Source organism: Tyto alba, unplaced genomic scaffold, assembly GCF_018691265.1.
Source record: "Tyto alba isolate M040663 unplaced genomic scaffold, T.alba_DEE_v4.0 Super-Scaffold_16, whole genome shotgun sequence".
Taxonomy (NCBI): Eukaryota; Metazoa; Chordata; class Aves; order Strigiformes; family Tytonidae; genus Tyto; species Tyto alba.
Window position 1 is genome coordinate 20,948,445 of NW_024881278.1, and position 26,733 is coordinate 20,975,177.

At 36.1% G+C, this 26,733-nt stretch overlaps 1 protein-coding gene across 4 annotated transcripts in view; it reads left to right on the forward strand.

Annotated features, from left to right (window-relative positions):
* UBR2 (ubiquitin protein ligase E3 component n-recognin 2) overlaps positions 1-26,733 on the forward strand; it is a 60,229-nt gene that overhangs the window by 28,933 nt on the left and 4,563 nt on the right. For 2 of the 4 annotated variants that reach the window (XM_042789295.1, XM_032989275.2), the window contains exons 17-43: positions 700-810; positions 2,683-2,748; positions 4,120-4,242; positions 4,624-4,687; positions 4,892-5,016; positions 6,313-6,365; positions 6,640-6,742; positions 7,303-7,351; positions 7,724-7,878; positions 9,831-9,933; positions 10,680-10,789; positions 11,023-11,103; positions 11,863-12,044; positions 12,752-12,951; positions 13,846-13,939; positions 15,389-15,550; positions 15,911-16,008; positions 16,232-16,304; positions 17,078-17,226; positions 17,323-17,378; positions 17,814-17,910; positions 20,060-20,127; positions 20,607-20,742; positions 21,399-21,489; positions 21,996-22,126; positions 25,623-25,731; positions 25,992-26,048. In XM_042789295.1, coding sequence (XP_042645229.1) covers positions 700-810; positions 2,683-2,748; positions 4,120-4,242; positions 4,624-4,687; positions 4,892-5,016; positions 6,313-6,365; positions 6,640-6,742; positions 7,303-7,351; positions 7,724-7,878; positions 9,831-9,933; positions 10,680-10,789; positions 11,023-11,103; positions 11,863-12,044; positions 12,752-12,951; positions 13,846-13,939; positions 15,389-15,550; positions 15,911-16,008; positions 16,232-16,304; positions 17,078-17,226; positions 17,323-17,378; positions 17,814-17,910; positions 20,060-20,127; positions 20,607-20,742; positions 21,399-21,489; positions 21,996-22,126; positions 25,623-25,731; positions 25,992-26,048 — 2,846 coding nt within the window. Of the gene's footprint in view, positions 1-699; positions 811-2,682; positions 2,749-3,114; positions 3,231-4,119; positions 4,243-4,623; positions 4,688-4,891; positions 5,017-6,312; positions 6,366-6,639; positions 6,743-7,302; positions 7,352-7,723; positions 7,879-9,830; positions 9,934-10,679; positions 10,790-11,022; positions 11,142-11,862; positions 12,045-12,751; positions 12,952-13,845; positions 13,940-15,388; positions 15,551-15,910; positions 16,009-16,231; positions 16,305-17,077; positions 17,227-17,322; positions 17,379-17,813; positions 17,911-20,059; positions 20,128-20,606; positions 20,743-21,398; positions 21,490-21,995; positions 22,127-25,622; positions 25,732-25,991; positions 26,049-26,733 lie in introns of those variants that run through there. The other 2 variants (XM_042789296.1, XM_042789297.1) reach the window with 2 other exon arrangements.

Consider the following 26,733-nt stretch of genomic DNA (forward strand, 5'->3'; position numbering starts at 1 on the left):
TTTGCTAGGAATTCTGTGTAGAGAGACTAGTAGATAAAATTACCTTTAAAAATATTAAGATCTAGATATTCATGACTGGAGCATAAGCAATCACTATTACTCTCTTAAGCCTTAAGTTTAAGGTTTGTATTTTGTTCTTTGTGTACAGTTACCTTCTTTTTGTAGTAGAAACTGTTGTTAGGAGCCCCTGGCAGGATCTGATTCCTTCTCTTTGGCCTAGATTCTAATTTTCTTCCCCAGCTGTTTCTTGCTTCTTGCATGTTCTTATTGATATGCTGTTTATTTAAGGGGAAGTTAAAAAGAAAAAGATAAATTAAAAGAGGAGAAAACATAACTGGGAGAAAAAAATCTCAGTGTCTTTTGAAAGAAGTACTTAACCTTTGAATGAAAGAAAGCAAATGACAATGTTATTGATGTTGTTGATGTTTTACAATAGCAAACTTACTATGGTCTTTAAGAACAAACTAAAGCTCTTATGGAATACTTCTGTGGAGCAAAGGGAGAATGTAAGATTTGTTAACAACAGTTGGGTAGATCATGAATAGGCTTATCAAACTTCCGTAATATGTGTGTTGGATTTGATTCTCTTTTGTATTGACAAAATATTTTAATGATCACAAATATAATCCGCTTTAATTTCAGTCCCATTTTGGTTTATTTTCTCTGTATATATCAAAATATTACATTTGTTTAATGCAGAGTGAACTTAGCCCGCCCATGTTAATAGAACATCCTTTGCGATGCCTAGTCCTCTGTGCCCAGGTGCATGCAGGGATGTGGAGAAGAAATGGGTTCTCTCTCGTTAATCAGGTAAGTACCTAGTAGCTGTAGAATCACTGCTTTCTGCTAATGACCCCAAGATAATTTTGGACCTCAAAACCTTCCCATTCTGTATTGATTTCAAATTTCACTTACGTGAATCTTACGGAAGGCAGCATGAGGTAGGAATTTATATTGTCACTCATCATTTGAATATTTATGCTTTTAATCTGGTCTTTGATTTCTTAGTCAGAAGTTGCTTTTATGTTTCAGGACTGCTACAGAGCTCAGTGAACTTAGTGCTCTGTTCATAAAGATGTTTTAGTATAATGCAGTTAATGATTCCCAGCCTTTTTACTGTATGCTGTTCAACGGCAGCATGAAATGCACAATTAATCTGTGCGTCTTCTAGCAATGCGTTCATCACCTTCACATAAAAGTGTCTCAAATATAAAAATACGTAGTGTTAAGATATTATTACTATTTATGTTTATAAAGTAATTGAAATCAAAAGACCACACAGAAGCATGAGAACCAGTGTAGAACTGAGTATTTTTGGGGGTTTATCTCAAACTTCTTTCATGCTCCTGGAGACTAGCTTCAGCCATCTCTAAAGTTTGTTCTCTGTGTGTATACGAGTTAGGTTTTAGGTGTTTCAAGCATAATGACTATAAAATGGGTACTGTAATGTCAGGGCTGCCCACCGGGGTGATAGTCTAAAGTGATTTTCTCAGCAAGACAGAGATTACAACAGAAATAGGCTTTACTTCTGTGGGGTGTTAGCTTGATTTATTTTCAGGAAACTTTTTTCTCTCCTACAAGCCCCCATCTTCACTAGATAATTGCAGTGCGTGTGTACTAGGAGGCTGAATTAAGCTGCTCAAACGTTATATTCTGACACTTCTTGCCTCTTAACCTAAAGAATGTTTATAAGGTCATGTCCTTTATTGTCATTATTAAACCAGAAGGAGCTCTAATTATGTACAGTTGTACTGTAGTCACATCAAATCTAAAACTTCAGCATAGCTTTGGATGGAGAAATAAGTCTTTCTGTTAATTTCCCTGGTTGTCAGCATCTTGAAGTTAAGAGCCTGGTTTAGTTTAGATAATAGGGCTCCCACAGTCTGGAAGTCCTTTCTCTTTACTTTGTCTATGGATAGCTCGTGTTCAGTGAGCTCCTTTTGGGTGTTTTCTCAGAAGGTAGGAGCGGACATCTATATGTCTGGATTATTAGTGTGGGGAAGAGAGGGAAGGCATGCCTACCTCTCTTCCCTGTAAATCTGGTGAGAAATGGTGTGTCTCTAGAGCAAGGTTTGGCACAATGAAGATTGTTCCCAGTCCCGGGTAGAAACTTGACAGCCCTCTTTATTTATCCTTAATTGTGGTAGAATCAACTGTTCCCACATTTCAGTGCCATGCTCTGATTGCAGTGTTGCTGCTGCTTAGTACTGTTGAGTTCACTCGCATGATGGTTTGAGTTAAGTGTGGTTCTATCATGATACTAGTATTTTGCTGAAACTGGCAATTCCTGAAATATGATATCTCAAATAATTACAGAGTAATTCGTAGAACAAAGAACGAACATTTCTCCAACTGCAAGGGCTTTCTCTCCTGAGAATTCCAGTTAATTGCTAAACAAATAGATACATTAAAATGTAGCCCAAACACGTCCACAAGATTTTTCCTTCTAACTGTGTGCAATTTAGACATTAGATCAATACAAGCCAGACAGCAACTGTGCTTATTTTATGCTATATAAAAATGTTTTTTGCATACAAATGCATTTTTTTTCAAATCACAGTTTCATTTTTTTTGCTAATACTGTATAACAAAGTTTACTTTTCCAGAATGAAAATGTTTAGATTAAATATGATGTTTGCTAGTTATTGTGGTTTGGGTTTGTTTTTTTTTTTTCTATTTCAGATTTATTACTATCATAATGTGAAGTGCAGGAGGGAGATGTTTGACAAGGACATCGTAATGCTTCAGGTAAACGTATGCACCAGTTTGCATTTTTATCAAGCATTTTCAGGATATGTGTGGGGTTTGTTTTCAGCTCCATCAGAACCTTTTAATGTCAAGGAAAAAAGTAATTTTTTGTGGAATGACTTCGATTTTTCATTATATCTGTGTCTTTATGGGATAATTGGTAAAGAAAATACTGTTATTGTAATCCTTGTTTTGCAAAAATACTGTGGAAAGCGCAGAATTTTCTGTGTGACATATATGTAATATTGCATCTTTAAGAATGTAATACTTTAACTAATGGGTTGTGCTGTACCGGCAGTTGTGTGAGTCTGCAGTTCTTCAGTAATGTACTCAATGTTTGTGTTGCCTCTTGTCCCTGCCTTCAAGGTTGGCATCTAAAAGGCTGGATAGAAAGTGGAACCCCATATAGTAGTTTTATTTTGTTCCTTCAGAAGAGATTTTCAAATCTGGCAGTCTACTTAGCTCTGGCACAAAGAGGTCTGATACAATACTTCTACACTGAGAGTGATGAAAGCTAAAATCTGAAGGTTGGGGTGTGTAGTTCACCTGGATAGGAAAGTCTTTTCTCAGCAAGTGCCTCCAGGCTTACCTAGAGTTATCAGTACCCAATACAATGCATATGGCCTGAGTTACTTCTGCTTTCAGACATACTTCCCTGAGGCTTGATCTGCCTCTCATTTTTAATAATCATCTGCAACTGCCCATTTGGGTAGATATCCTTCAGTTTTGTTGGAAATTACTCAGTTTCACAGATGGTCCCATTAGCAATAGTAAACTAACAACAAATATTTATAATTGGCTAACTTAGATACATTGTTTATTACACAGGAAAAAAACTTTGGCCAGTAGTTTTCAGAAATGGAAGTAAATGTTTGTGGCTCCCTGGAAACATTAATATTCCTCTTTACAGGAAGGTTTGGGAGGTCTTGCTGAAGTCGTCAGCCTTTGTTTTGAGCATTGGAGTTTGTTTTTAAAATCTTTGTGCTACATACAAAGTGATCTTATGCTGTCTAAAAATTGAGCCAGCAGGAACAGGATTGTAGAGACAAAAGCAACCAACCAAAAGTCTTTTGCTGAATTTCATTTAGAGTATTTGAGATAAAAGGAATAACCCTGAATACTTTACTCTTAAAAGGGCATCAGAAATTATTGATAAAGCATAGGATCCTGCTTGTCAAACGTGCTGTCTCTTGTGTTATTGGAATCGGAAGAGAGTAAACTTAAGTAATTAAATCTTCATGCCCAGGATACAGAGGGGAATGGTTTAATGGTTTTCATAAAGAATATATTGTGAATGTCATATATAAATACACAAACATGCTACAACACCCAATCTATTTTCTGTTTATAATACTTTTTTTTCTTCAATAGACAGGTGTGTCTATGATGGATCCAAATCACTTCTTGATGATAATGCTGAGTCGCTTTGAACTTTATCAGATATTTAGTACTCCAGACTATGGCAAAAGATTTAGCACAGAAAATACTAACAAGGTATTTTATATAGTACTGCAATGGAAAATCTGCAATTTTGTTTTCAAAGGTGTATCAGATGCTGTTGTATGGAGACTGTGCGATTTCTTAATAAAAAAGCAAAACGTATCCGATTTTAATGTTGTTTGACCAGTTCGAAATATGCATAAATAATTTTACCTGTCAAACTGGTAGATATCAAAAACGGATGCATAATTTTTGCATTGTTTAAGAAGTTTAAGGCAGTTGTGGTTGCATTTCAGCATAGCTTAATTTGGGAGTGCTAAGTGTGAAAACAGGCAATGTTTTAAAGCACTGAAAAAATATTTTCAGCACATGGAATATTTCTTTCACCCTTAATTGAAAAATGTAAATTTTTTTTATTTGTTTATTTTAATTCAGGATGTTGTTCAACAAAATAACACTCTTATAGAAGAGATGCTATACCTCATTATAATGATTGTTGGTAAGTTCAGAATCAATTTTAATTTATTTTTAACTTTAGTCTCTTTAATGGTCTGGAATGAGCATTCTTCACTGTCATCTCCAGTTCAGTTCTGAACACAAGATTTCACAGAAGAGGCTTATATTCTGGTCTTTTCCTTTGAGTTGCAAAAGAAGATAAATAGATGTTTAAAATCTTAAAAAAGGTTATATTTTATCTTTACAGGTGAAAGATTCACTTCTGGAATAGGACAAGTAAATGCAACAGATGAAATCAAACGAGAGATCATCCATCAGCTGAGCATCAGGCCAATGGCTCACAGTGAATTGGTAAAGGCATTGCCTGAAGATGTAAGTAACTTGGGACAAGGGAGAAAGCAAGTTCAACTTTGTAAGGCTGATTGCTGAAAATTTTTCTTACGCCCCTTAGTGTGGAATGGGAGCAGCATGATTATGCTAAGAGCAAGGTTAGCATGAATACAGATTAATAGTTGTCATGGAGAAAGTAGGAAAGAGCTAAAGAAGAAGAAACAACATATGAAAGAGGCAGGAGACTGAGAGCTTCTTCAGCTCTGTTCTCTTTTTAATACTGTTTCTTATCAGGCCATCTGGCCAACAGTCTCTGCAGTCTGCTTGTAAGCCCTGAATAGATGTATGGAAATGGATTGTTAGAACTATCCAGATATATAAGCTGTTATATTTAAAAGCTTAACAATAATTGAAAAGAAATGGAACCAGACACTAGCGATTTGTGTAACAGAAATGCTTCATTTGCATGGACAGAAACATTTGTCTGAATTCTGGTATGAGTTGTTATGTAGGATACACAAGTTTTCTGTTGTGTTGTTTTCTTTTTTTGTTATTTTGTTTTGGGTTTTTTAGAATATTTTCCAAGTATACTTTTAAATATCACTTCAGAAGGCAGTCAAAATTTAAAAATTATTTTTTTACTATACTGGTAGTACTTTTAATGATAAATTCTGAAATATTTTTCATTGTTCTAAATATTTCAAACTTAAACAATTTAAAGTAAAATTTTAGGGTAGCATTATTTTTTTTTTTAAATAATTTAAAGTTGGATGAAAGAATACACCAGCATTTAAACTAGAGTTCTAAATTGTATTCTCAGTCTTAAATAATTTTTCCTCAGCCTGTTAACTGCTGTGAATATGTATTGCAAGAAAGGGATAGGAATAATAAAAGGTAATTTGTATATGAAATTGATTTTGAGCTGATTTTTCCTGCTGCCTTTTGTGGTTGTTTTTTCAGTGACTTGTCTTTTTAGCTTTCCTATATATATTTCATTTAAAAGGCCTAGAAACAAGAAATACTGATTGTGTATTCCTTAAGTAAACTGAGTAAGCGAACTTAGAGTCTTCTTCTGTTGATGCTATGTCGAAGTTTATTATGACAGGGAAAAACAGTAAAAATCAAGCGCTTAAAATGGCATGAGTTTTTAAAAATATTTTTTTGCAAAGACGGTATTCCTGAATATGTTTTCATGTTACATGCTTTAACGTTCTCTTGAGTGCCAGTAAAATGACTTTGCACTACAATTGTTTTGCATGCTTATCTAGTGTTGTATGATATTTGAATGTAATTCAAGAACTATGGTAACACGCTGTCTTGCCTTTTCACTCAATGTAGGAGAACAGAGAGACGGGAATGGAAAGTGTGATTGAAGAAGTGGCATGTTTCAAGTATGTTTCCCTTTAGTCTACTATTTCAGCTTTAAAAATGGAATATCTAAATTAGTGAAAATGAGTGAATAGAAGAAAGGGGGCTGGGTCGTGGTGTTTACCCATGGCTTTACTTGTGTGCATCGTTCTTAATACTGTGACTTGATTTCTAGAATGCCTATTGAGCAGAGTTACTTAGCTGTTCTAGGTGTAACCATTTATGCTCACATGTTAATAACCAGTGAGCATAAATTGGTGTTGTTTGTTGATTGCTGTTGTTTTTATTTTTTTGTAGGAAACCTGGATTAACAGGCAGAGGGCTGTATGAATTAAAACCAGAATGTGCCAGGAACTTCAATCTCTATTTCTATCACTTTTCAAGGGCAGAGCAATCAAAGGTAACTAGTAATGTAACTTCCTGCGTTTTATTTTGTGGCTTTTTTTTTGTTTGTTTGTTTGTTTGTTTTCCAAAGCGTAATTCTGTGAAGAAGTATTATCAACTGGTTGAAAGTTAACTATTAAAGGTTGATGTATTTGGAAATGTTAACAAAATTTGCCCAAGATTTTGCAGTGATTTCTGTGCCACCAGATCCTCTGCCCTATACAGAGCAGGTGAAATGAGTGGGCCTTCAGGAGCTTGTCTGTGGGCATTCTTAAGTCTTACTTTACTGAAAGTATTTAAACAACCTGTATTTTTGCTTACCATGATGGAAATTACCATTTTAGCTCAGACCAGAGAGAAATAATCCAGGCTGTTTTAAGATGAAAGATTAATTTTGAAGATGCATACCCTACTTTACAAGTAGAATGCAAGACAATCTGAAAAGATATGGAAGCTTTCTTACTGTAGTTAAGGCTGGGAAAAAACAATAACAACTCAATAAAGCATGAATGCTTTTTTCTTAGTTTTATATTTGTACAGCTCTTGAATCATACTGGAATCATTCTTCTATTTCAGGCAGAGGAAGCGCAAAGAAAGCTGAAAAGACAGAACAGAGAAGATACAGGTATTTCTCTTTGAGAGAAGATGGGAGAAGAGGGAAGCACCTATCACACTGTGCATTGCCCTGACACTTAGACAAACATCCTGTTCTTGAGCTAGCCAGAAATCGGTTCAAAATGTAGCAATTTTCCTTATGTCTCCCTGGTTGTAGACAGGAATCTGATCCGTCATGGAACCAGCCTTCTGAATAGCTTATTCCTTTGGCTTTTCTGTTACATGCAAGCCATGTTGAATGTTACAGCCTGTTATTTGTAATACTCTTTATTAAGCAACTGTAAACTGTCTTGGGTTAAGCTGTTTGAAAGTCAGACATTTTATATGAGTGTTGCGAATGTTAGAGATGCTGAAATATCAAACACACAAATTTCTCTTTCAGCACTTCCACCGCCAGCTCTTCCTCCTTTCTGTCCACTTTTTGCAAGTCTGGTTAATATTCTGCAGTCTGATGTCATGCTGTGTATTATGGGAACTATACTGCAGTGGGCAGTAGAACACAATGGCTATGCCTGGTCAGAGTCCATGCTGCAGAGGGTATGTTTCCTTATTTAAAATTATGCTTATGCTAAAGGAAGGAATATGTACTTTAGCATTTTAACATGGGTTTATAGGTTTGTGGTGTTTTTTTGGTATGTAACATATCCAGAATACCCTGAGAAATAAATGCTCTTTTTCTGATATACAAGACTAGGGAAACCCCTCTGCCACTGATGCAATTTATTTTTAAAAGTGAATGGAAGACAGAGATAAATTTCTGATGACTTGTGCACAAGAGGGAAGAATTCTGCTTGAATCAGTTGAAAAAGTTAGTGATTATTATGATAGATAACAACTTAGCTGAGTTGTTGCATATTATGTAAAGCACATTGACTTTTTCTTGATGTTCCTTTGCTTATTTTCATTTTCGGCTAAATCACTTCAGAAAAGAACATGAAAGTTAAGAAAAGAGTTTTCTAACTTGAAAAGATACCAGCTTTTGGAAACTCAATTGAGTTGTTTGTTCCTCACTGTTCATAGTGGTCTTTAGAAACCTGGAGAGTTACTGTAGATTTTGTTGTCTGTGGTAATTTGCTGGGGTGTGCAGAGGTGAGTGGCGAACTGCCACCAAAGGGTTATTCATATTGGTCAGGATTGTTGGTTTAGTATCCAAACCCAAACTTTTCGAAAATACTGATGGATTTTTCAATAATGTTTTGCAGTGAAACCCCATCTTTAAAACTGAATATTAATTTTCTGACATTGAGTCTTATTGAGAGTATATTACCTTTTATAGCTAAGTTTAAATTAACCGAAGCAATTCTTTATAACACAAAGTTGAAAATGGAACAATATATCACTATTATAAATCACAACAAAAATTGAATTTAGTTACATGTATATAATGTGAGAATGCTAGGCTTTGGAATAACTTTGAATAGAGTAAGGTTTTATTTTTATTTTTGAAACTGAACTAAAACATGCTCAGCCATTTGAGTACCTCTGTGGTGTTCTCCAAAATGTGCGATTCATTAGGGATCTATCACTTGCTCAGAAACTGATGGCACTTTGTATGCACTGGTGCCATGCAGCTGGACTGTATCTTCCCAAGTCAACCACTCATCTTGGAAGCACCGTGCAAAGGTGGTTCTGAGACATCTGGAAGAAGTTGCCCGTATCTGATGAGGCCTTGTTAGGCAGGTGTGATTGACTGAGGAAAAACTGACTGTTACTTTTTAAAACAAAGACTCAAATCAGATTTTACCACTTTTTCTGTAGATGCTTAGAGTGTTGCATTCCAGTTCTGCTACAGATTTTCCGGTGATTATCCTTTCCTTACACGGGTTTCCGTGTTGATTCCAGGCATTCAGTAACTTTTTGTTTAGAGCATCCTGCCGATTTGTATGGGGTGACAAAAGTGATTGATTCAGGATGACAGACTTCACCACCCAGATTTAAGTATTTCAGCTTTAAAATGCCATTCAGACTGTTTTCATGGCAAATTTAGGGTAATTTCAGTTTTTAAGTTCAAGAAGATTACAGCTTTTTACTGACCTAAAAGTTAACATTATTTTAAAATGTATTTCTGGAGTGTTAGAATAAATTTAGTTTAATGATTTTAACTTTGTCAGTCAAATTTTGTATGTAAAAAGGATTTAAAGTGCGCATCATGTTTCTGTCCAGAGACTTGCAATAATAAAATGCAAGTGCTAGGGAGAAAGCTGAAGAAGCACTGACTTCTCACTAGACAGGACAGCAAATAGAAAGATACAAGTGGTATAAAACTTTTTTTATCTGGCAAAGTTTCAAGAACTTGTAAACAAACACACTCTTACTCCTGGGTAATGTAGCTTTGGAATTATGTATATAGAAATAACTTCAAATATATTCTTATTTTATAATTTCATATTTTACAATTTTATTGTATGACTTGTCTCTTAATACATTATCCAAACTATTTAAAGGTATTATATGGATTAATTAAGAAATAATTTATAATTTTTACCTAGGTTTTGCATTTGCTTGGAATGGCACTACAAGAAGAAAAGCAACATCTGGAGAATCTCAGTGAGGAGAATGTTGTGACATTTACCTTCACTCAGAAAATATCAAGTATGCATTTCTTTTCAAATGTATACAAATCTTAAATAACTGAAAATGCCAGTATCTTGAATTTTATTCTTCTGAAACAGTATTTAGGAGAAGAGTATATTTGTTTATCCATCAAGATTTTACCAAGTTGACTATACATGTGTGCTTAACATATGTGTGGATTCCCATAGTAGCAATACTAAAGGCCTTTTCTAGAGGTAAAATCCAAAAGTTGAATAATTTCCAGGAAATCTGATTATTAATTTCTTCAAGTAGTGTTTCAACAAAGATCATGATCTGATCAAAACATGATCAGATGTTAAAATTGCAAAAACTGTAGTTGTGTTCTTAAACGGCCTTTTAATCTTGGCTCTCTGTTGTATCTTCTGACTAGTGCCTCCAGTTTTGCTAACACTCTTCCATTTAAAATAGGTGGGAAATAAAATACTGCAAGTTCTACATGTCAGCTCCTAAGATAAAAACAACCAGAGAGCACATACAGTGCATTTGTCTTGTAAGAACACAGTGTCAGTGAGCAAGACTTCTGAGACTCTTTCCTCTAACTTTTCAGGATTTAGAGGGTATTCATGAAAATGTTTGCAGAGGGGGAAGTGCAAGTTTTGTATTGTACCTATTTGTTGAAGGAATTCTTTAGCTGCTAAATATACATGACTGTTTTTTTGGTGTTTTTGTTGTTTCTAATGTTAGTGAATGATTAGTTTGTCAGATTAACAGTATCATCAAATATCATCCTAATTTTTTCTCAGGACCAGGGGAGGCACCCAATAATTCCCCTAGTATACTAGCTATGCTAGAAACACTGCAAAACGCACCTCATCTGGAAGTGCACAAGGACATGATCAGATGGATATTGAAGGTAAATCTATTTTATATAACTGCTGAAAAGCATGGAAAGAAGATTTTGGAAACTTGCCTAATTATACTGTGTTGATTTCTTTATTTCCTATGTCGATTTGTTGTACCTATTTCTTTCTTCTTCTAGAATCCAACACTGCTCATTATCTGGCCAGCATTATAGTATACACAGTTTTATTCGCATATCACAAACAAATTACTTGTTCATTTTGTTGTTGTTTTTTTTATTAACAGACTTTTAATACTATTAAGAAGCTACGAGAAAGCTCTTCTACAAGTCCCGTGGCTGAGACAGAAGGAAATATTGTGGAGGAGGTAAAAGCAAGCTGCAACAGTTAGCTGATCCAGAACAGGTCTGAGTTGTGACTAGCAAAGGACAATATTTCTGATTGCAGCTCTAAATCAAAGATGGGAAACATCAGTGATTTCTGGAATTCTGTCTCACAGCTTATAGATCAAACCCATTTGTTTGAAAGACCTATTGGGAGAATTCCTGGACTATTTTTCTTTGCTTTATATATTGTAGTCTCAGATCTTTTGCAAGTTTACTCCTTAGAACTGTTTGTAGTACTGATCACAGTATTTAATGATTCTACTCTTCTCATAATTTCAGGCTCCTTGGGAAGTTAAAAGGAATGGTATCTATGTATTTTTACCATGCTGGTTATTCCAGATAAGCTCTGCCAATTTGTTTAGCATGACATGACATTCTAGATAGTACACAAAGACCTTGGAGCACTGTAGTGCATTTAGGAATACAGCTAGTATGGAGGAAGAGCAGTACTAGAGAGGAGACCTTACTTAGCGTTTTATCTTATGAATTCTCAAAAGGAAGAGAAATACAAAATACAGTTAAAGGTTGAAGGGAGAGAGGTACCCTTCTGGATCTGCAATTCTGCCTGACATTGAACATGAGGTAAAGAGGGCACCAAATAATTTTTTGATAGACTTTTCCTTTGTCTTTTTATGAGATTTTAATTGTTTAGAGGTTAGTGCAAATTACACATAGCAGTAGCTAAAATAAATTGACTGTTGCAGCAAGATTTTAAAAATGACTGAACAATAAAATTTCAGAGTTCACGTGATAAAGACAAAGCTGAAAGGAAGCGAAAAGCTGAGATTGCCAGATTGCGCAGGGAAAAGATCATGGCCCAGATGTCTGAGATGCAACGGCACTTCATTAATGAAAACAAAGAACTCTTTCAGCAAACTTTGGAAGAGCTAGATACTTCAGCCTCTGGAGTACGTGAAAATAGGTAAAGCAATCTCTTTAAATTTTCTTCCTTGATCTTTTACATCAGATTGTTCTGTTGTTACTGCTTTAAAAAGTGTTTGTTTTTTTTTTTTTTTTTTGTCTTGATGGAAAACTCTTCATAAGTTTTTGAGACCAAAAAAGCAACAGTAAATAGGATGCTTTTCTCTCCCTTTCTGTCAAGATAGTGGGTTAAATGTTGATTCCTTCCTTATCCCATCCTCATGGCACTTAGCAAAAACAGGCCAATAATTTTTTGTATTAAATTATCCAGTAAATTGTTAATAATACTGAAGAGTCTATGATATTAAACATAGCAAATTGGAGGTAATTGATTATATGTCTGTTGATCTGGAAGAAAATCTTCTTGTAGCTAGAAATATGAATTGAAGCATGCTAAGGATTTTGTGGGGAAGTGGAGAGTTTTTCTAAACTTATGTCAGGCACTTGAAGGATGGTGATGATGGAGGGCAGCAGACACAGTTTCTGTGTTAAACTGGAGTGGGCAGTACTATTGGGAGGGTATGATTTTTTGCTGGAAAATATGTTCTATTTCTGGGGTCATAGGAATTGTTGTATACATGCCAAAATCATTTTTTGTCAGAGAGCATTTATCATAAAGCTAGAAAGCTCATTAATCACATTTAAATCATCATCTGATCTGTAATTTTTTCAAATAATTTGCTCACTAGTATTCTTTGGATATTCTAGCCCTGTAATTTCAGATGCAAAACTCACAGCCTTGGGACCAGAGCAAACTAGAGTAGCTGAACACAGACAGGTTGTTATGTGTATATTGTGTCAGGAGGAACAAGAAGTTAAAGTGGACAGCAGGGCTATGGTCTTGGCAGCATTTATTCAGCGATCAACTGTGTTGTCTAAAAACAGAAACAAAATTACACCAGACCCTGGTAAGTAGTGTTCATATTTGTCCTTAATGAATGTCAGAGTCACTGTGACAACTGCATGCTTTCTTTGACACAGTGGCATCACCTTCTCACCTTAACTGTGTAATTGTGAAGGACTTAATTGTAATCAGTGTCAAAACTCCCATATTTTTCATGAGGTAGAAACGTGTATTCTAAAAAACGTATAGTCACTGCAACGCATTATCTAAATGTTCCGCCAGCCATTTATGACAAATTATTTGTAACTGTTTAAAAAGCCTTTAAAATCAGAAGTGTATGTTCTTAAACTATGCCTGTGACATTATAGAGAGAGGAGGTGTTGATACACTGCTGTAAAAGCACAAGACATACATTTCCTTCCTCTGAGTTATATGGTCTGAAATACCCCTTAGCAATAATAAAAAAATGTTTGGATGTAGGTAACTTTGTGAAATAGATCACAATGATCAGTGGCATTGTTACAAAGGTTCCTCTGAATTCTGTATATGTAAACACAGAAGATTTCTGCACTGAATCATTTTGCACTCTCACTCAGAAGACTAGTGTTTTCAGACTCACTGTTTGATAGTACTGGACCACCAAAACCGCAGATAGATCTTGGGGACTTTTACCAGGGCCCAGCACCTCTGAAAGCTTGGTTTGAAGTTGAAGTACAGAACATGTGCTCAAAACAAAATTACATGATACTTGTAAATGGTCTAAACAGTTTAAATTGTTGTGTATTAGCAATATGTTTTATACTTAATCAAATGAGTTATACTTTTGTGATAAAGTTTAATAATAATGCAGATAACATAAATAAATATGCAGATAAAATAAATGTGGAAACACTTATTAGCAGTTAAGTCTTTTGATAAATGCTTATTTCAAAATAATTTTATTTTGTTTTAAATACAGAAAAATATGACCCGTTATTCATGCACCCAGATCTATCATGTGGAACACACACGGGTAGCTGTGGACATATTATGCACGCTCATTGTTGGCAAAGGTAAAAAGCTCTATTGAAGTTTTTAGTCCAAATAGCATGTCATGCCATCAGTTTGCCTAATGGCACTAATTTTAATGGCAAAATTACTGCCATGTAGTAAAGTTAAAAAGTAATTTAATGAGGTGATTAAAACAGCTTTCTTTTGGGAGGGGGAAGTAGAATTCATTATAATAAATACTGTAAACATGTTCAAAATAACTTCCATCTGCTGTGTCATCTTGGTAAAGAAGAATCCAAATCCACGTATGGCAGCTTTCATCCCCTTGGGTTGTTTATCCCTATGCATAATCGTGCACATGCACCCCTGTGGTGCACATATATCTGAACACTGAAGCTCAGATGTTTTGGATTTTCTTGCAATTCAGTAATAGACATGTTCCTGCTGCTTCTTGTGCTCTCTACTGAAGTTTTAAATGACAGTGCATTCCTTGCACTCTTAATTCCTCTGTCATGTTTGATTTGAAGTAGAAACGTCTGCAACCTAGTTCAAGTTCATCTTCAACATAAACTCAATTTTATCCTTTGCTCTTAAGTTGTTGGGGTTTTTTTATAAAACCTTTTTCAATTACTTCTTTGATTTTTGGAGGAGGATGGAAGCGCTTAGTGCTATATGGTGCCAATGCCACGTGAACAAATGCAAACCATTCAAGCCTCTGACTTGGATTAGGCCTTTGCTTTGGTCCCTGACACGGCTCCTGAAGCACCTGATTTCAAATTCTGCCTTCTGTGTGAAGATTGATAGGAGCTCTCAGATTCTGTGGCATTAACCACGCCCGGATTTCATTTGTGGTCTTTGATAATCGCTGCTCACTGAAGATGTGTTCTTCATGTTGTGTGGTGCATGTACAGTTCTGTGTGGTTGCCATTAAGTCCTGGAAATAAATGAACTTAGGTGCCTGTATTCACAGTGCATTTTGGGTCATCATTGGGCACTCTCTAAACCATTCCAGAGACTTCTGGAATAGCAGTTAGCTTTAGCAAAGCAGTGAATTCAGTTCCTTTTCATACAGGATTCGGAGATCAGCCACCAGTTTTTCCAGCTGTTGCTCTGTTATGGTCTGTAATGGAATATGCACATGGATAATGCTCATGGCACTCCCCTTAAAAATTTATGTAAAACTGCAGAATATTTTTTTCAATTATTTAACTTTCTGCTTATTCCTCTTACCCTTTTTTTCCTAAATGAAAATTACTAAATGTCAGGCTTAAACATGATTTTAATAGTAGCCCAGTGTACTTCAGAACTTCTGGGGGATTTAGGCTGCCAAGAATGGGGGATAACCTGTAGTTAGCAATACTTTATCAGCCAGAGGGTAAAGCTTTTTCCTTCAGATAATTTCTTAGGTATATCTGGGAAAAGGCAAAACAGTGTCTTCATGTGAATTCATGAATTACATGTTAAAGTAATGTTTTAATAATTTCCCACTAATATCTTGCTCTTTTCTAAAGGTATTTTGATGCTGTCCAAGCAAAAGAGCAACGAAGACAACAAAGATTACGAGTACACACAAGTTATGACGTAGAAAATGGTGAATTCCTTTGCCCACTTTGTGAATGCTTAAGCAACACTGTTATTCCTCTGCTTCCTCCACCAAGAGTTTTGTTTAACAGGTCAGTCTGCTTTATAAATGTCTTCAATAAGTGTGGAAAATAAAATCGCTAATGAAACACACCCCAAGAAACCCTTTCAAAATGTTTATTATCTTCTTTTTTGATAATCTCAAATGGATTGCCTGTCTGTTTATTTCGATTCATGGATGTTCCTTGGTTACTGTATAGCATGGAATTTAGAGTATGAAAATCCAGTAATGTGTAGAACCTGCAGAAAAAGAATTGAACATAAATACATGGATAGCAGAGAAAGAGCCTGTTGAGAAACAGAAGAACATGGAATGCCTATGAAATACTAATTCTGTATGTAGTTTGGTTTTAACTAATTTGTGTATTCTGTTTATATATATCTTTGGACAGGTTAGACTTTTCAGGCCAACCAAACCTAACTCAGTGGATCAAAACAATATCCCAGCAAATAAAAGCACTGTATTTACTTCGAGGTGAAGACTCTGCAAGTAAGTTTGAAGAAATGTATATATTTCTATGTGAAAATGTTGTAATATTAATGGAAAAGACTGAGTATTTTGGTTCTACCGCAGTAGAGTTGGGAGATGGTGGCAAAAGTGGCCAGAATAGCTTGGAATTTCAGTTTCTGTTAATGCGGTTCTGCACCTTTTTATAACGTAAAAATCATGTATAGGTGGATAATCAGTGTCTTATTTCTTTTTGTTTGTACAGGCAATTCTGGTAATTCAGAAAAAATGGATCAGCTGCAATTACCTGAAGGATTTAGACCAGATTTCAAGCCGAAGTATGTATTTACATCTTAATAAATCATTAAAAATTCACTATGAAATACTAACATGAAAATAGAATGTGAATTCTGTACTGTAAGTTCTCAATGATTGAGAAATACATGAATTTTGCTTTAATTAGAAAAGTAGATCCTATTATTATAATGATACTGAAGTCCAAGCCATGAGTAGTAAATAATGCAGTAGAATTTCAGAGATGGATGTAGTAAGTGGGTGTGCAGAGAAGATGCTACAGTTGTGTAAATTTCAACATCAGGATTAAGCTGTGTCTTTCTATTACTTGTAAGTGAACAAAGGATTCATCATTGTAGCTCAGCACTGCAAGTAAAACAGGAAGAAAGACTATGAAATGGAGAGTACGTTAATATGTATTTTCAGCTATTATGGTGTGTTTCTATTTGAGTCTACCCTTTCTTCACTTGAGGAGAAAGTAGTAAAATTCATTGCATGGTACAGACATGCACTTGCCAGCTGCACACAGAAACGCAAGTCACCTATCCCAGCTGATGACAGACTTTGCTATCAGTTGTACACAATTCTTTTAATTTAGCCTTAACTATTTTATCTTTGAAGACTGGGTATTCTTAACACTAAAAAATCAGATTGGTTCCAAGAAATAATAAAAAAGTAATTGGGAGTGTATCTGTCACAGAAAAGAGGTTACATAATAACAGATCCAAAGAAGGATATTGGAGTTTTCACTTAAATTTCAAAAATCCAGGTGTTCAGCTATGGGGTGAATGCTCATCTGTTGTTTTCTTTATTTCAGGAATCCTTATTCCGAGAGCATAAAAGAGATGTTGACAACTTTTGGTACAGCAACATACAAAGTAGGCTTGAAGGTCCATCCAAATGAAGAAGATCCACGTGTACCTATAATGTGCTGGGGAAGCTGTGCTTACACAATACAGACTATAGGTACTAATGTATTCATTTTGTTCCTTTATATGTGAATTTCAGAATTTAGTTAAATTCACAGCATTGAAATATTTTGGGGTTTTGTGTTTTTTCCAGAACGAATTTTAGCTGATGAAGATAAACCATTATTTGGTCATTTACCTTGTCGACAGGTAAGGATCAAGTAGCATTTTTTCTCTGTGTCGGTGGAAGAAGAGGGAATTGTGCTTCTTTAATGCAGAATATCTAAATTTTAAGTTATGGTTATTTGATAGTTCTCTTTGTTGGATTCCACTGTTTAGTCAATCGGTATCTGATTATTAATTTATTTGAAAATAAAATCTAGCAAAACTATTATGTTGGTTATTTTCCTATAAATGCATAGTTTAGTAAGGCCAGGGTTTCTCATGGTAACAGTCAAAATAAGAATACTCAAGGGCATGTGTATATTTGCATAATTGCAAGTATCTGCCATATACTGAGACACTCAAACTGCTCCCATAAACTACATCTGAGGGGCCTGAAAAGAATGCTCTAAGTCAAAAGACCTTTTTATATTGAGGAATTTAATTAACAGTGGCAGTGTCTCTTTTTCTTTGTTTTTAAAGGATGACTGCCTTACATCATTAACAAGATTTGCAGCAGCTCACTGGTCAGTTTCGTCTCTTTCAGCAGTACAGACTCACTTTTGTACTCTCTTAGCATGTAAGTTCACCACCTTATGCTGTTTATCACAAAGATATAGATATAGAAAAATGCTTGCAAAATGATTTTTAGTCTTGATTGCAAGAGGATTGCTTTGTGTAGTGGTTTTTAGTAGGCCAGGAGCTGGTATTTTCACATCTGTACCTATATGTGTTTTGTCATACCATGAAAAAAAAAAAACACATTTCTTTTGGTCTGCAGTTCCAAGATACATTTCAAGAGAAGCGTGGCTATTTTGCTGTGAAGGAGTTCTGTTGATTCTTCCCAGCGTTTGTATTGCTGCTTTTAGAAAGATACCTAGAGCAAAGGAGGAGAAGGAGTGGTTCTTCACAAAAAAAAGTGATGCACTGAAACTTTAAAGTGGATGAAATTAAGATTAGTATAGTATTGAAATGAAACAGGATTTTTGCAGAGGTCTATAATATATCTGCAAACTTCTTTGTCTTTGAAAAGTAGGATCTGTGATAAAATAGGACTTATTAAATAATGTCATAAATTAGTTGAGAATTTTAATGAGAACATCCAAAATGTTCCCAGCTTGAAGCATTTGTAGATAGAGGTGAAAAGTCTGAAGTTCAGCCTAATGCAGTAATTACACAAGAGGACTGTTCTGAAAGGGTGTTGTAAAATGGGATCATTTTAATATTTACAGTCAGTAGAGCAGGGAAACTTCTAAAACGCTGTCACATACTGAAATTACTAGTAGACTTGATACACCACCTATTTCAGCAAGCATATGGCAGCTTTATGGCGAAGAACTTAATTGACATCGTTTTGGAGCCATAACAACTGAGCCATTTTCTGTGTGAGACAGAAGAGAAAATGTTACTCACTATCTGACTGGAACGTTGTAATATATGGTGTTCTGCATGGCTTGTGTTTCCTTGAAAACTTGAATCAACATTTCTTCAAAGCTCTTCTTTCCAGCTGACAGAAGCAACTGTACTGCTTTTACGTTTATGAAGGAAAAGTGTTTGCTATTTTATGTTTAAGGGCTGGGAATAAGGACAATTACTAACCTTTGATCTGTCAGTATTCTATGAACTATACATAAAGATAACTTATTGAATAAAAGTTTGGTTTTGAAAGTCACTTGTGCTGGTCATGTTTTTGACAAGCATTTCTCACACGTTTGTGTTGAATTCTGTGGCTATATGCTTGCAAAAGTGAAAGCATTTGAAATGTAAGTGGTGGTGAAATGTTTGCTAATAGAAATGCCTTCAAAATGCCACAGATCTTCAGCTGTTATTTTTTTGCCCAGCAAGGCAGCAGTCTTCAACTACAGTATTTTTAAGTTGTTATGAGGAGACTATTTTTTACTGTAGTAGTGTTTTTAATTTTGGCAGCTTAATGCTTATAGCTACACTGCAAAACTATTCTCATAGCTGCAGTTGAAACTTTTATTGTAAGTCAGATTTTACTTCTTGGATTAAAGAAGTTTGCAACTGTTCTCTGATTGTTACTTTAAATACAATGTAACGTTTTAAAGACACTTTATTTATGTTTGCTTTTAGCTGGAGGTACTTGTAATTTCCTAAGTGTGAATTTCTGTTGTCAGCTGGAGTGCTTTGGATCATACTTTTTGGTTACTGTGAATGTGAAACCACAGAGATGGAGACCAATACCTAGCTCTTTCTTAATGATAGATAAAATAGTGAATTTAGGAGACTCTTTAGCAATGTATTTTTGAGTCCAGGAGGCAAATTTAGTGAACCTTGTAAAGGTAAGCAAATTGCGGAAGTTTCCTTTGAACAGCTGTCCAACAGAGAACAACTAGTGTTTCTGTTTAGTCACTAGTGTTTGAGCTTATTTCTGGGTCAGAGCTTGAGGTACTGTCTCATTTTATCTCCCACTGGAAACCTTAGCAATGAAAGAAAGTCGCTATGGGAGTAATGAATGGCAGCACACACTTTTTAATAGTTACTATGGGTTTCTTTCATTTCAATACAGTACAGTCAAGTAGGTGAGAGTCTTTTACAGTAATGTTGAACGACTCTTGAGTTCATACCATTCCGACCAAAACAGATACATTTGCATTTTAAGTACTTTAAGCATATAAACCAAGGAGATGGCTCTCATTTTGTAACTGAAGTACACTAAAATATTTTCATATATACATGTTCAATTAAGAAATTTCTTTTTCTTTCAGCACTGGTGCCTAATGAAAAAAATGGAAATCTTCCTTGCATACTTGATATTGACATGTTTCATTTATTGGTAAGTATTCTACAATATGCATTAATAATGTTTTGATCCAGTAGGCACTATGTAAAAACTTAATTGGAAACTTTCTCTTTACTCTGGGTTAGGAACTTTTCAAAATATTCAGGTTTTTAGTATTTTTTCACTACTTAAAGACTTTTTTTCATTTCAGATATTTGTATCTGTAGATAAAAAAGGGGTGAAATGAGGTGGAATATACACTCTTTGGATGTTAAACAAAACAAAATCCCAAAACCAACCCGCTCAAGAAACCACATACAAAAAATAGGGAAAAAAAAAAAAAGGAAGAAACAAACCCCCAAAACCCCCTGATAGTTAATCGTTGTTCCCTTAAATAATGGCTGGCTAATTAGCTTCAAAATTAGCCTTATGAAGTACGCTGTCTTCAAAGGGCATAGTTGCATAATGAGCAGAGAAAAGGGGAAGATTCAAGAAGAAAAGGAATATAACATATTTCTTGTTTTCTTTTACAGGTAAGCTTGGTGCTCTCTTTTCCTGCCATACATTGTCAGGATTTTTCAGGGGTTAGTCTTGGCACTGGAGATCTTCACCTGTTTCATCTTGTCACTATGGCACACATAATACAAATTTTACTTACCTCATCAACAGGTAATGCCACTTTCTTCCAACTTTTATTGAAATGATTTCTCAAATTTCTGCTTGGAAAACACTAAGGTGCTATTGGTAAATGTATGCAGTTTACAGTTGCAAAATAAAATTGCTGGTGCTCTCCCTTTCAGCCCATGGAAAGTATTGATAAATTGTACTCATGAAAGTTCAGTCTTTTGTCTTTATTGCTTAACACTGGAGGTTTTTTGGAGCATAGCTAGTCATAAATCCTAGCTTTCCAGCTAATGTAGCAGTGTCTGGAAGTGTTTATTGAAGAGACTTGGCTTAGGCATTGCATGATGAATAAGTTGCAGTTGGCAAAGTAAGGAATCAATGTATCTTCTGGCAAGAGGAACTGGATAAGGTATAGTATGCCAAAAACAAAGAACTCCAAGCAAGTATATTAAGAAACCCAACCAATCGAACAAGTAAATCAACACCACACTGGAGTTGACAATAGCATAAACTTAGCACATATGTGTGCAGCAGAAGACTTTTTTCCAGCACAGCATATTGTAGTACAGTGGAATGTTTCACTTAGTTTTGGCCTTTTTCTCAAAACTTGAAAAATTACATTCTTGCTGTATAAACATGTATATATGAAGTAACTACATGTATATATGAAGTAATTTGCTTATTACTTCTTTCTTCTTCAGAAGAGAATGGCATGGATCAAGAAAATACTAACAGCGAAGAGGAAATAGCTGTGCTTACACTGTATAAATTTCTTTGCCAGTGTACAGGAAGGTAAAATTTCGATCTTCTGATAAAATTTTATAATATGTTCTCCCTCCCAGACTCAACATTAACTACTAACTGAATTCTATATACTAATGTCAAAGATGAAACTTTTAACTTGGGAACTCTTGCATCTTATTTCTTATCCACTCCTAGTTTAACTTTTCAAGTAACTGTTCCTATAAATTCCTCTGTGCTCATGAAGATCATGCTCTGGAACAATGTTTTTTAGTTTGCAGATGTGTAGAATCTGGAATTGACAGTGCCTAAGTACAGAAAACTTGTTAGGATCTGAAATGTCTGTGCAAAATTTTCTTTAATTTACTTTCCCAGCCGGTTACATTTTTATGAATATCTATTTCTTTTTTCTTGGAGTTAGCTTTGAAATAAACACTTAATGCCTGTTTCAACTGAATTCAGTAATTTAATATGAAGTATGACTGAAGACTTACTCGAATATAGCTCTCAAACTGAAATGATTAAATAAAAGCAAACTTGTTTATTGTGTTTTTAAGTGCCTTGAAAGAAATTTCCTCAGGGTGGCACCTATGGAGGAATCTAAAAGCTGGAATCATGCCTTTCCTGAGATGTTCTGCTTTGTTTTTCCATTACTTAAACGGAGTCCCAGCACCCTCAGAAATTCAAGGTACTGTCTGCTTTGTATTAAATCAGCTTTTGAAGACATAAGCATTTATGGACAAAATAAATTACATTTAAACTCTATTCGGAAGCTGGTTGAATGAATGTGGGCTTGTTACCAGTGGAGAACCATATCTGCATAATGAAAAAAGCAAAAGAAAAATAGTTTCCATTTTAGAAAAGTATTTTTAATATAGAGGCAAATGCTGTTCTAGATTACTTAGAAATTGATGCTTTTCGGTCAAAATGTGAAATTTTTATTATTTCAAATCTCTGATTGATTATTGTCTTCAAATGAGCCCTGCTTTTGCTTGCATTGATTTCATTCATATCAGCATCTGCTAATAATTAATATCTCTCCACAAATACACTGTATTATGTTTCTGAAATTCCAGCCAGTAAGTCAGCTTCCTTGGGGGCCCAACTTAAATGGCTCTATGCAAATGCATGTAGCCTGGGGTCTAAACACGATGAGCTAGAGACATGTGCATGCCTACAGGGCTACAATCTTTACTGGCATCATGGAGACATGGTGGGATGGCTCCTCTGACTGGAGTGTTGGAATGGAAGGGCAGAGACTCTTTAGGAAGGACATACAGGGGAGATGAGACATGAGTGTCATCCTCAATGTCAGTGACCAGCTGGAGTGTGTGGAGCTCCACCTGGGGATGCATGAGGAGCTGACTGAGAGCTTATGGGTCAGGATTCAAGGGAATGCAGGGACAGATGTTGTAGTGGTCTGCTACAGGCCTCCCGACGAGGGAGACTGAGTGGATGAGGCCCTCTGTAGACACATGGGAACAGCCTCACATTCACAAGCCCTGGTGCTCATGGAGGACTTCAAGCACCCCAATACATGTTGGAGGGACAACACAGCCAGGGAGTAAACAATCCAGGAGGTTCCTGGAATGCATTGAGGATAACTCCCTTTTCCAAGTGGTAGAGGAGTCAACAAGGAGAGGTGCTATGCTGGACCTTGTTCTCACCAACAGTGAGGGGCTGGTGGGGAGTGTGAAGCTCAAGGGCAGTCTTGTCTGCAGTGACTCTGAAATGGTGGAGCTCAAGATCCTCAGGGCGGAAAGGACACACAGCAAGCTCACCACCCTGGACTTCAGGAGAGCAGACTTCGATCTCTTCAGGGATCTGTTTGGCAGAGTAGCATGGGATAAAGCTCCAGAGGGAAAAGGGGTCCAAGAAAGCTGGTTAATATTCATGGATCACCTCGTCCAAGCTCAGGAGAGATGCATCCCAACAAAGAGGAAGTTGGGTAAGGATGCCAGGAGGCCTGCATGGATGAATGAGGTGCTCCTGGACAAGCTCAAACACCAAAAAGTAAGCTTACAGAAGGTGGAAACAAGGACAGGTAGTCTGGGAGGAATACAGAGAAACTATCTGAGCAGCCAGGGATCAGGTTAGGAAGGTCAGAGCTCTGACAGAATTAAATCTGGACAGGGTAAAATTAAATCTGGGCGAGGGCAAAAAGAAAATCCTGTATAGGTATGTCACTGATAAAAGGAAGACTAGGGAAAATGTGGGCCCTCTCCAGAAGGATACAGGAGACATGGTTACCTGGGATACGGAGAAGGCTGAGGTACTCAGTGACTTTTTTGCCTCAGTCTTTGCCAGCAAGGGCTTCAGTAACACTGCCCAAGATGCAGAAAGCAAAGGCAGAGACTGGGAGAATGAAGAACCACCCGCTGTAGGAGAAAATCAGGTTCAAGTCCATATAAGGAGCCTGAAGGTGCACAGATCCATGGGACCTCCTGAGATGCATCCGCAGGTCCTGAGGGAACTGCCAGGTGAAGTGGCTAAGCCACTGTGCATCAAGTCATGCCAGTCTGGTGATGTTCCCAGTTACTGGAAAAAGGGAAACATAACCAGCATCTTTAGAAAGGGAAAAAAAAAGACGCAGGGAGCTACAGGCCAGTCAGTCTCACCTCTGTGCCCAGCAACACCATGGAGCAGATCTTCCAGGAAACAATGCTAGAGCATATGTAAATAAGGAGGTGACTGGTGATTGTCTGACAACTTTGGTGGCCATCTATGACGGAGTTACAGCAGTGGTGAATAAGGGAAGAGCAACTGACATCATCTGCCTGGACTTGTGCAAAGCATTTGACACTGTCCTGCATGACAACCTTACCTCTAAATTGGAGAGACATGGATTTGATGGATGGATGCCTCAGTGGATAATTGGCCGGATGGTCACATGCAAAGAATTGCGGTCAACGACTCAATGTCCAAGTGGAGAGCAGTGATGAGCGGTGTTCCTCAGGGGTTGGTATTGGGACCAGCACTGTTTAACATCTTGATGATGTGGACAGTGGGATTGAGCGCACTCTCAGCAAGTTTGCCAACAACACCCAGCTGTGTGTTGTGGTGACGTGCTGGAGGGAAGGGAAACCATTATTTCTGAACTTTGATTTTTCTGTAACAAGGTTTCTCAAGTTCATAGACTGGACCAGTAGTGACCAGTTGATTTTTTTTTTTTTTTTTTTTTTTTTTTAATTTTTTTTTTGTGGTTAAGAATACTCTGAAGATGTGGTACAAAGTGCAGGTGTACTTCCAGACAGTAGGTCTGTGGGCCTTTAGAGAGTTGGTTGTAGGGGAGAGGAAGAGGAAGGCTTTGCTTCATGGTTTTTTTTTTTGTTTGTTTGTTTGTTTTTTACAATCCTCAAATCCCAGATGCTTGGATGTCCCTGTAGGTCCCTGCCACCAAAGGATGTCCTGACAGTGGCCGTGGCACTGGGTGTTTTGCTTTCCCTTCCCATGTACCTGCCCCAGGACCCACTGATCCCACAGCTGGCCTGTATTGGCTTTCTGTGGTGTCTTACTGGGGGTTGTGAAATGGCAGTCACTTGGGCATGAGAGGGAAGTGAGCACAGCTTTTATTGTAATTATCTTTGCTCCTTTATTCAGGAGCAAAAGAAGCTGTGCCATTGAAGAGGTACTAGTACTCTTTGTCCTGAAAGTTTGGGAGAGCAGAGACCCAGGGAGTCAAACCAATAGACTGGTATGAATATGGTTATCTGGTGGTTGTGTCCTGTGTATTTTAGTAGAGTTTGGCATTGCAGGCATTTGTAATTTCTGTATTTCTAAGGCTGTTATACTGCCTGTCACTGACCACCTGTCTTGGTTTGTGTCACGGACTCCCAGGAGGGCAAAGTAGTCCTTTATTGGATGACATTAACCAAAGACATACTAGGTTGTAAAGGCCATTGAACTCTGTTGTGGTTCTTACATGACTAGGCTTGACACATGCTTGAGGGGAAGTCTGAGGAAAGTTGCTTTTCATTACTGGCAGTTTTCCAGCATAGCTGTCTGGTGCCCTTACTAGCGCTTTCATATATCATACCACATTTTGGGTGTGGGGGAATACAGTTTAAAAGAAAAAAAAAAAAAAAAGATAGGTGTCCCATTATTTAGAGCTGTATTTAATTTATTGTAGGTCGTGTCATTTAAAAAAAAATGTAATTATAAGAATTACACTTTTTTTTTTACAGTAAATGGAACAAACCAGTTTGAACACTTATGTAGCTATCTTTCCTTGCCAAACAACCTCACTTGCCTTTTTCAAGAAAATAGTGAGATTCTGAACACATTAATAGAAAGGTAAGTTGTGTTTTTATGCTTAGTTTAAATGTAATAAAGAATCCTGCACAAGATAGTAATATAAGTATTCTCCCAGGAGCGTGTATATGGAAGTGAATCATAGACTTTGAAAAGCATTTGTGAAAGAAGTGTTTTAAAAGAAATAGAAATCATTATGTTTATAGAGATTATTGAGCAGGTGTATGGTGGATTTTTTGCTTATTTATTTTTGGAAAGTATCATCTATTGAAGTTAAAAGCCAATTTTTTTCTTTCTCTTAGTTGGTGCAGTAACAATGAAGTAAAAAGATATCTGGAAGGGAAGAGACATGCTATCAGGTAAACATGGAGAAATTTTTAGCAGAGATGGGGAGAAACTTTAATGTTGCAGTTTTCTCCAAGTATTTTTTTCCTAAAGGGTCTTTTTAATAACATAGTATCAGTTCTGCTTTATTGAGTGACATAGGTATTAGGAGATAAGCAAAGAGATTTGGGGAATTTTGTAAGAAAAGTGGAATATTGCTTGAATTAGTAGATTTTAAAGGCAAAGTTAAATATTATAGTTTTATTTAGACTGATTTGCAGTAGTTGAAGAACATAATATTTCTTCTCATGTTTCCTATAGTAAGTTTGTACCTTCTGATTCAAAAGATATGCTGTTGCTAAAAGATGTGTACAACCTTTGTTTAAAAATACCAGGCATTGAAGAGCTTTTTAAGTTAACTCTTGAAAGAATCCAAATTATTCAGTGAAATCAACACCAAATCAGTTGCTATAATGAAAATTTCCTTTTTGTACCTTTTTACTTGCTAAGCAATTATTCTGTATTCAGAACACATCTAGTACTTAGTGGGTGTGGAAATGTGTTTTTCTTTTATGAAGGTGTTTTTCTTAATGAAGGCTGGGAAAAAAAAATGGTTATCAATTATCCAAATAATTACAAATGAATGAAGTTTACAGTGTCATCATTAAATATATTCCTACATTTTAATCTCGTGCAAAGTACATGAAGTCAGTCAATGTA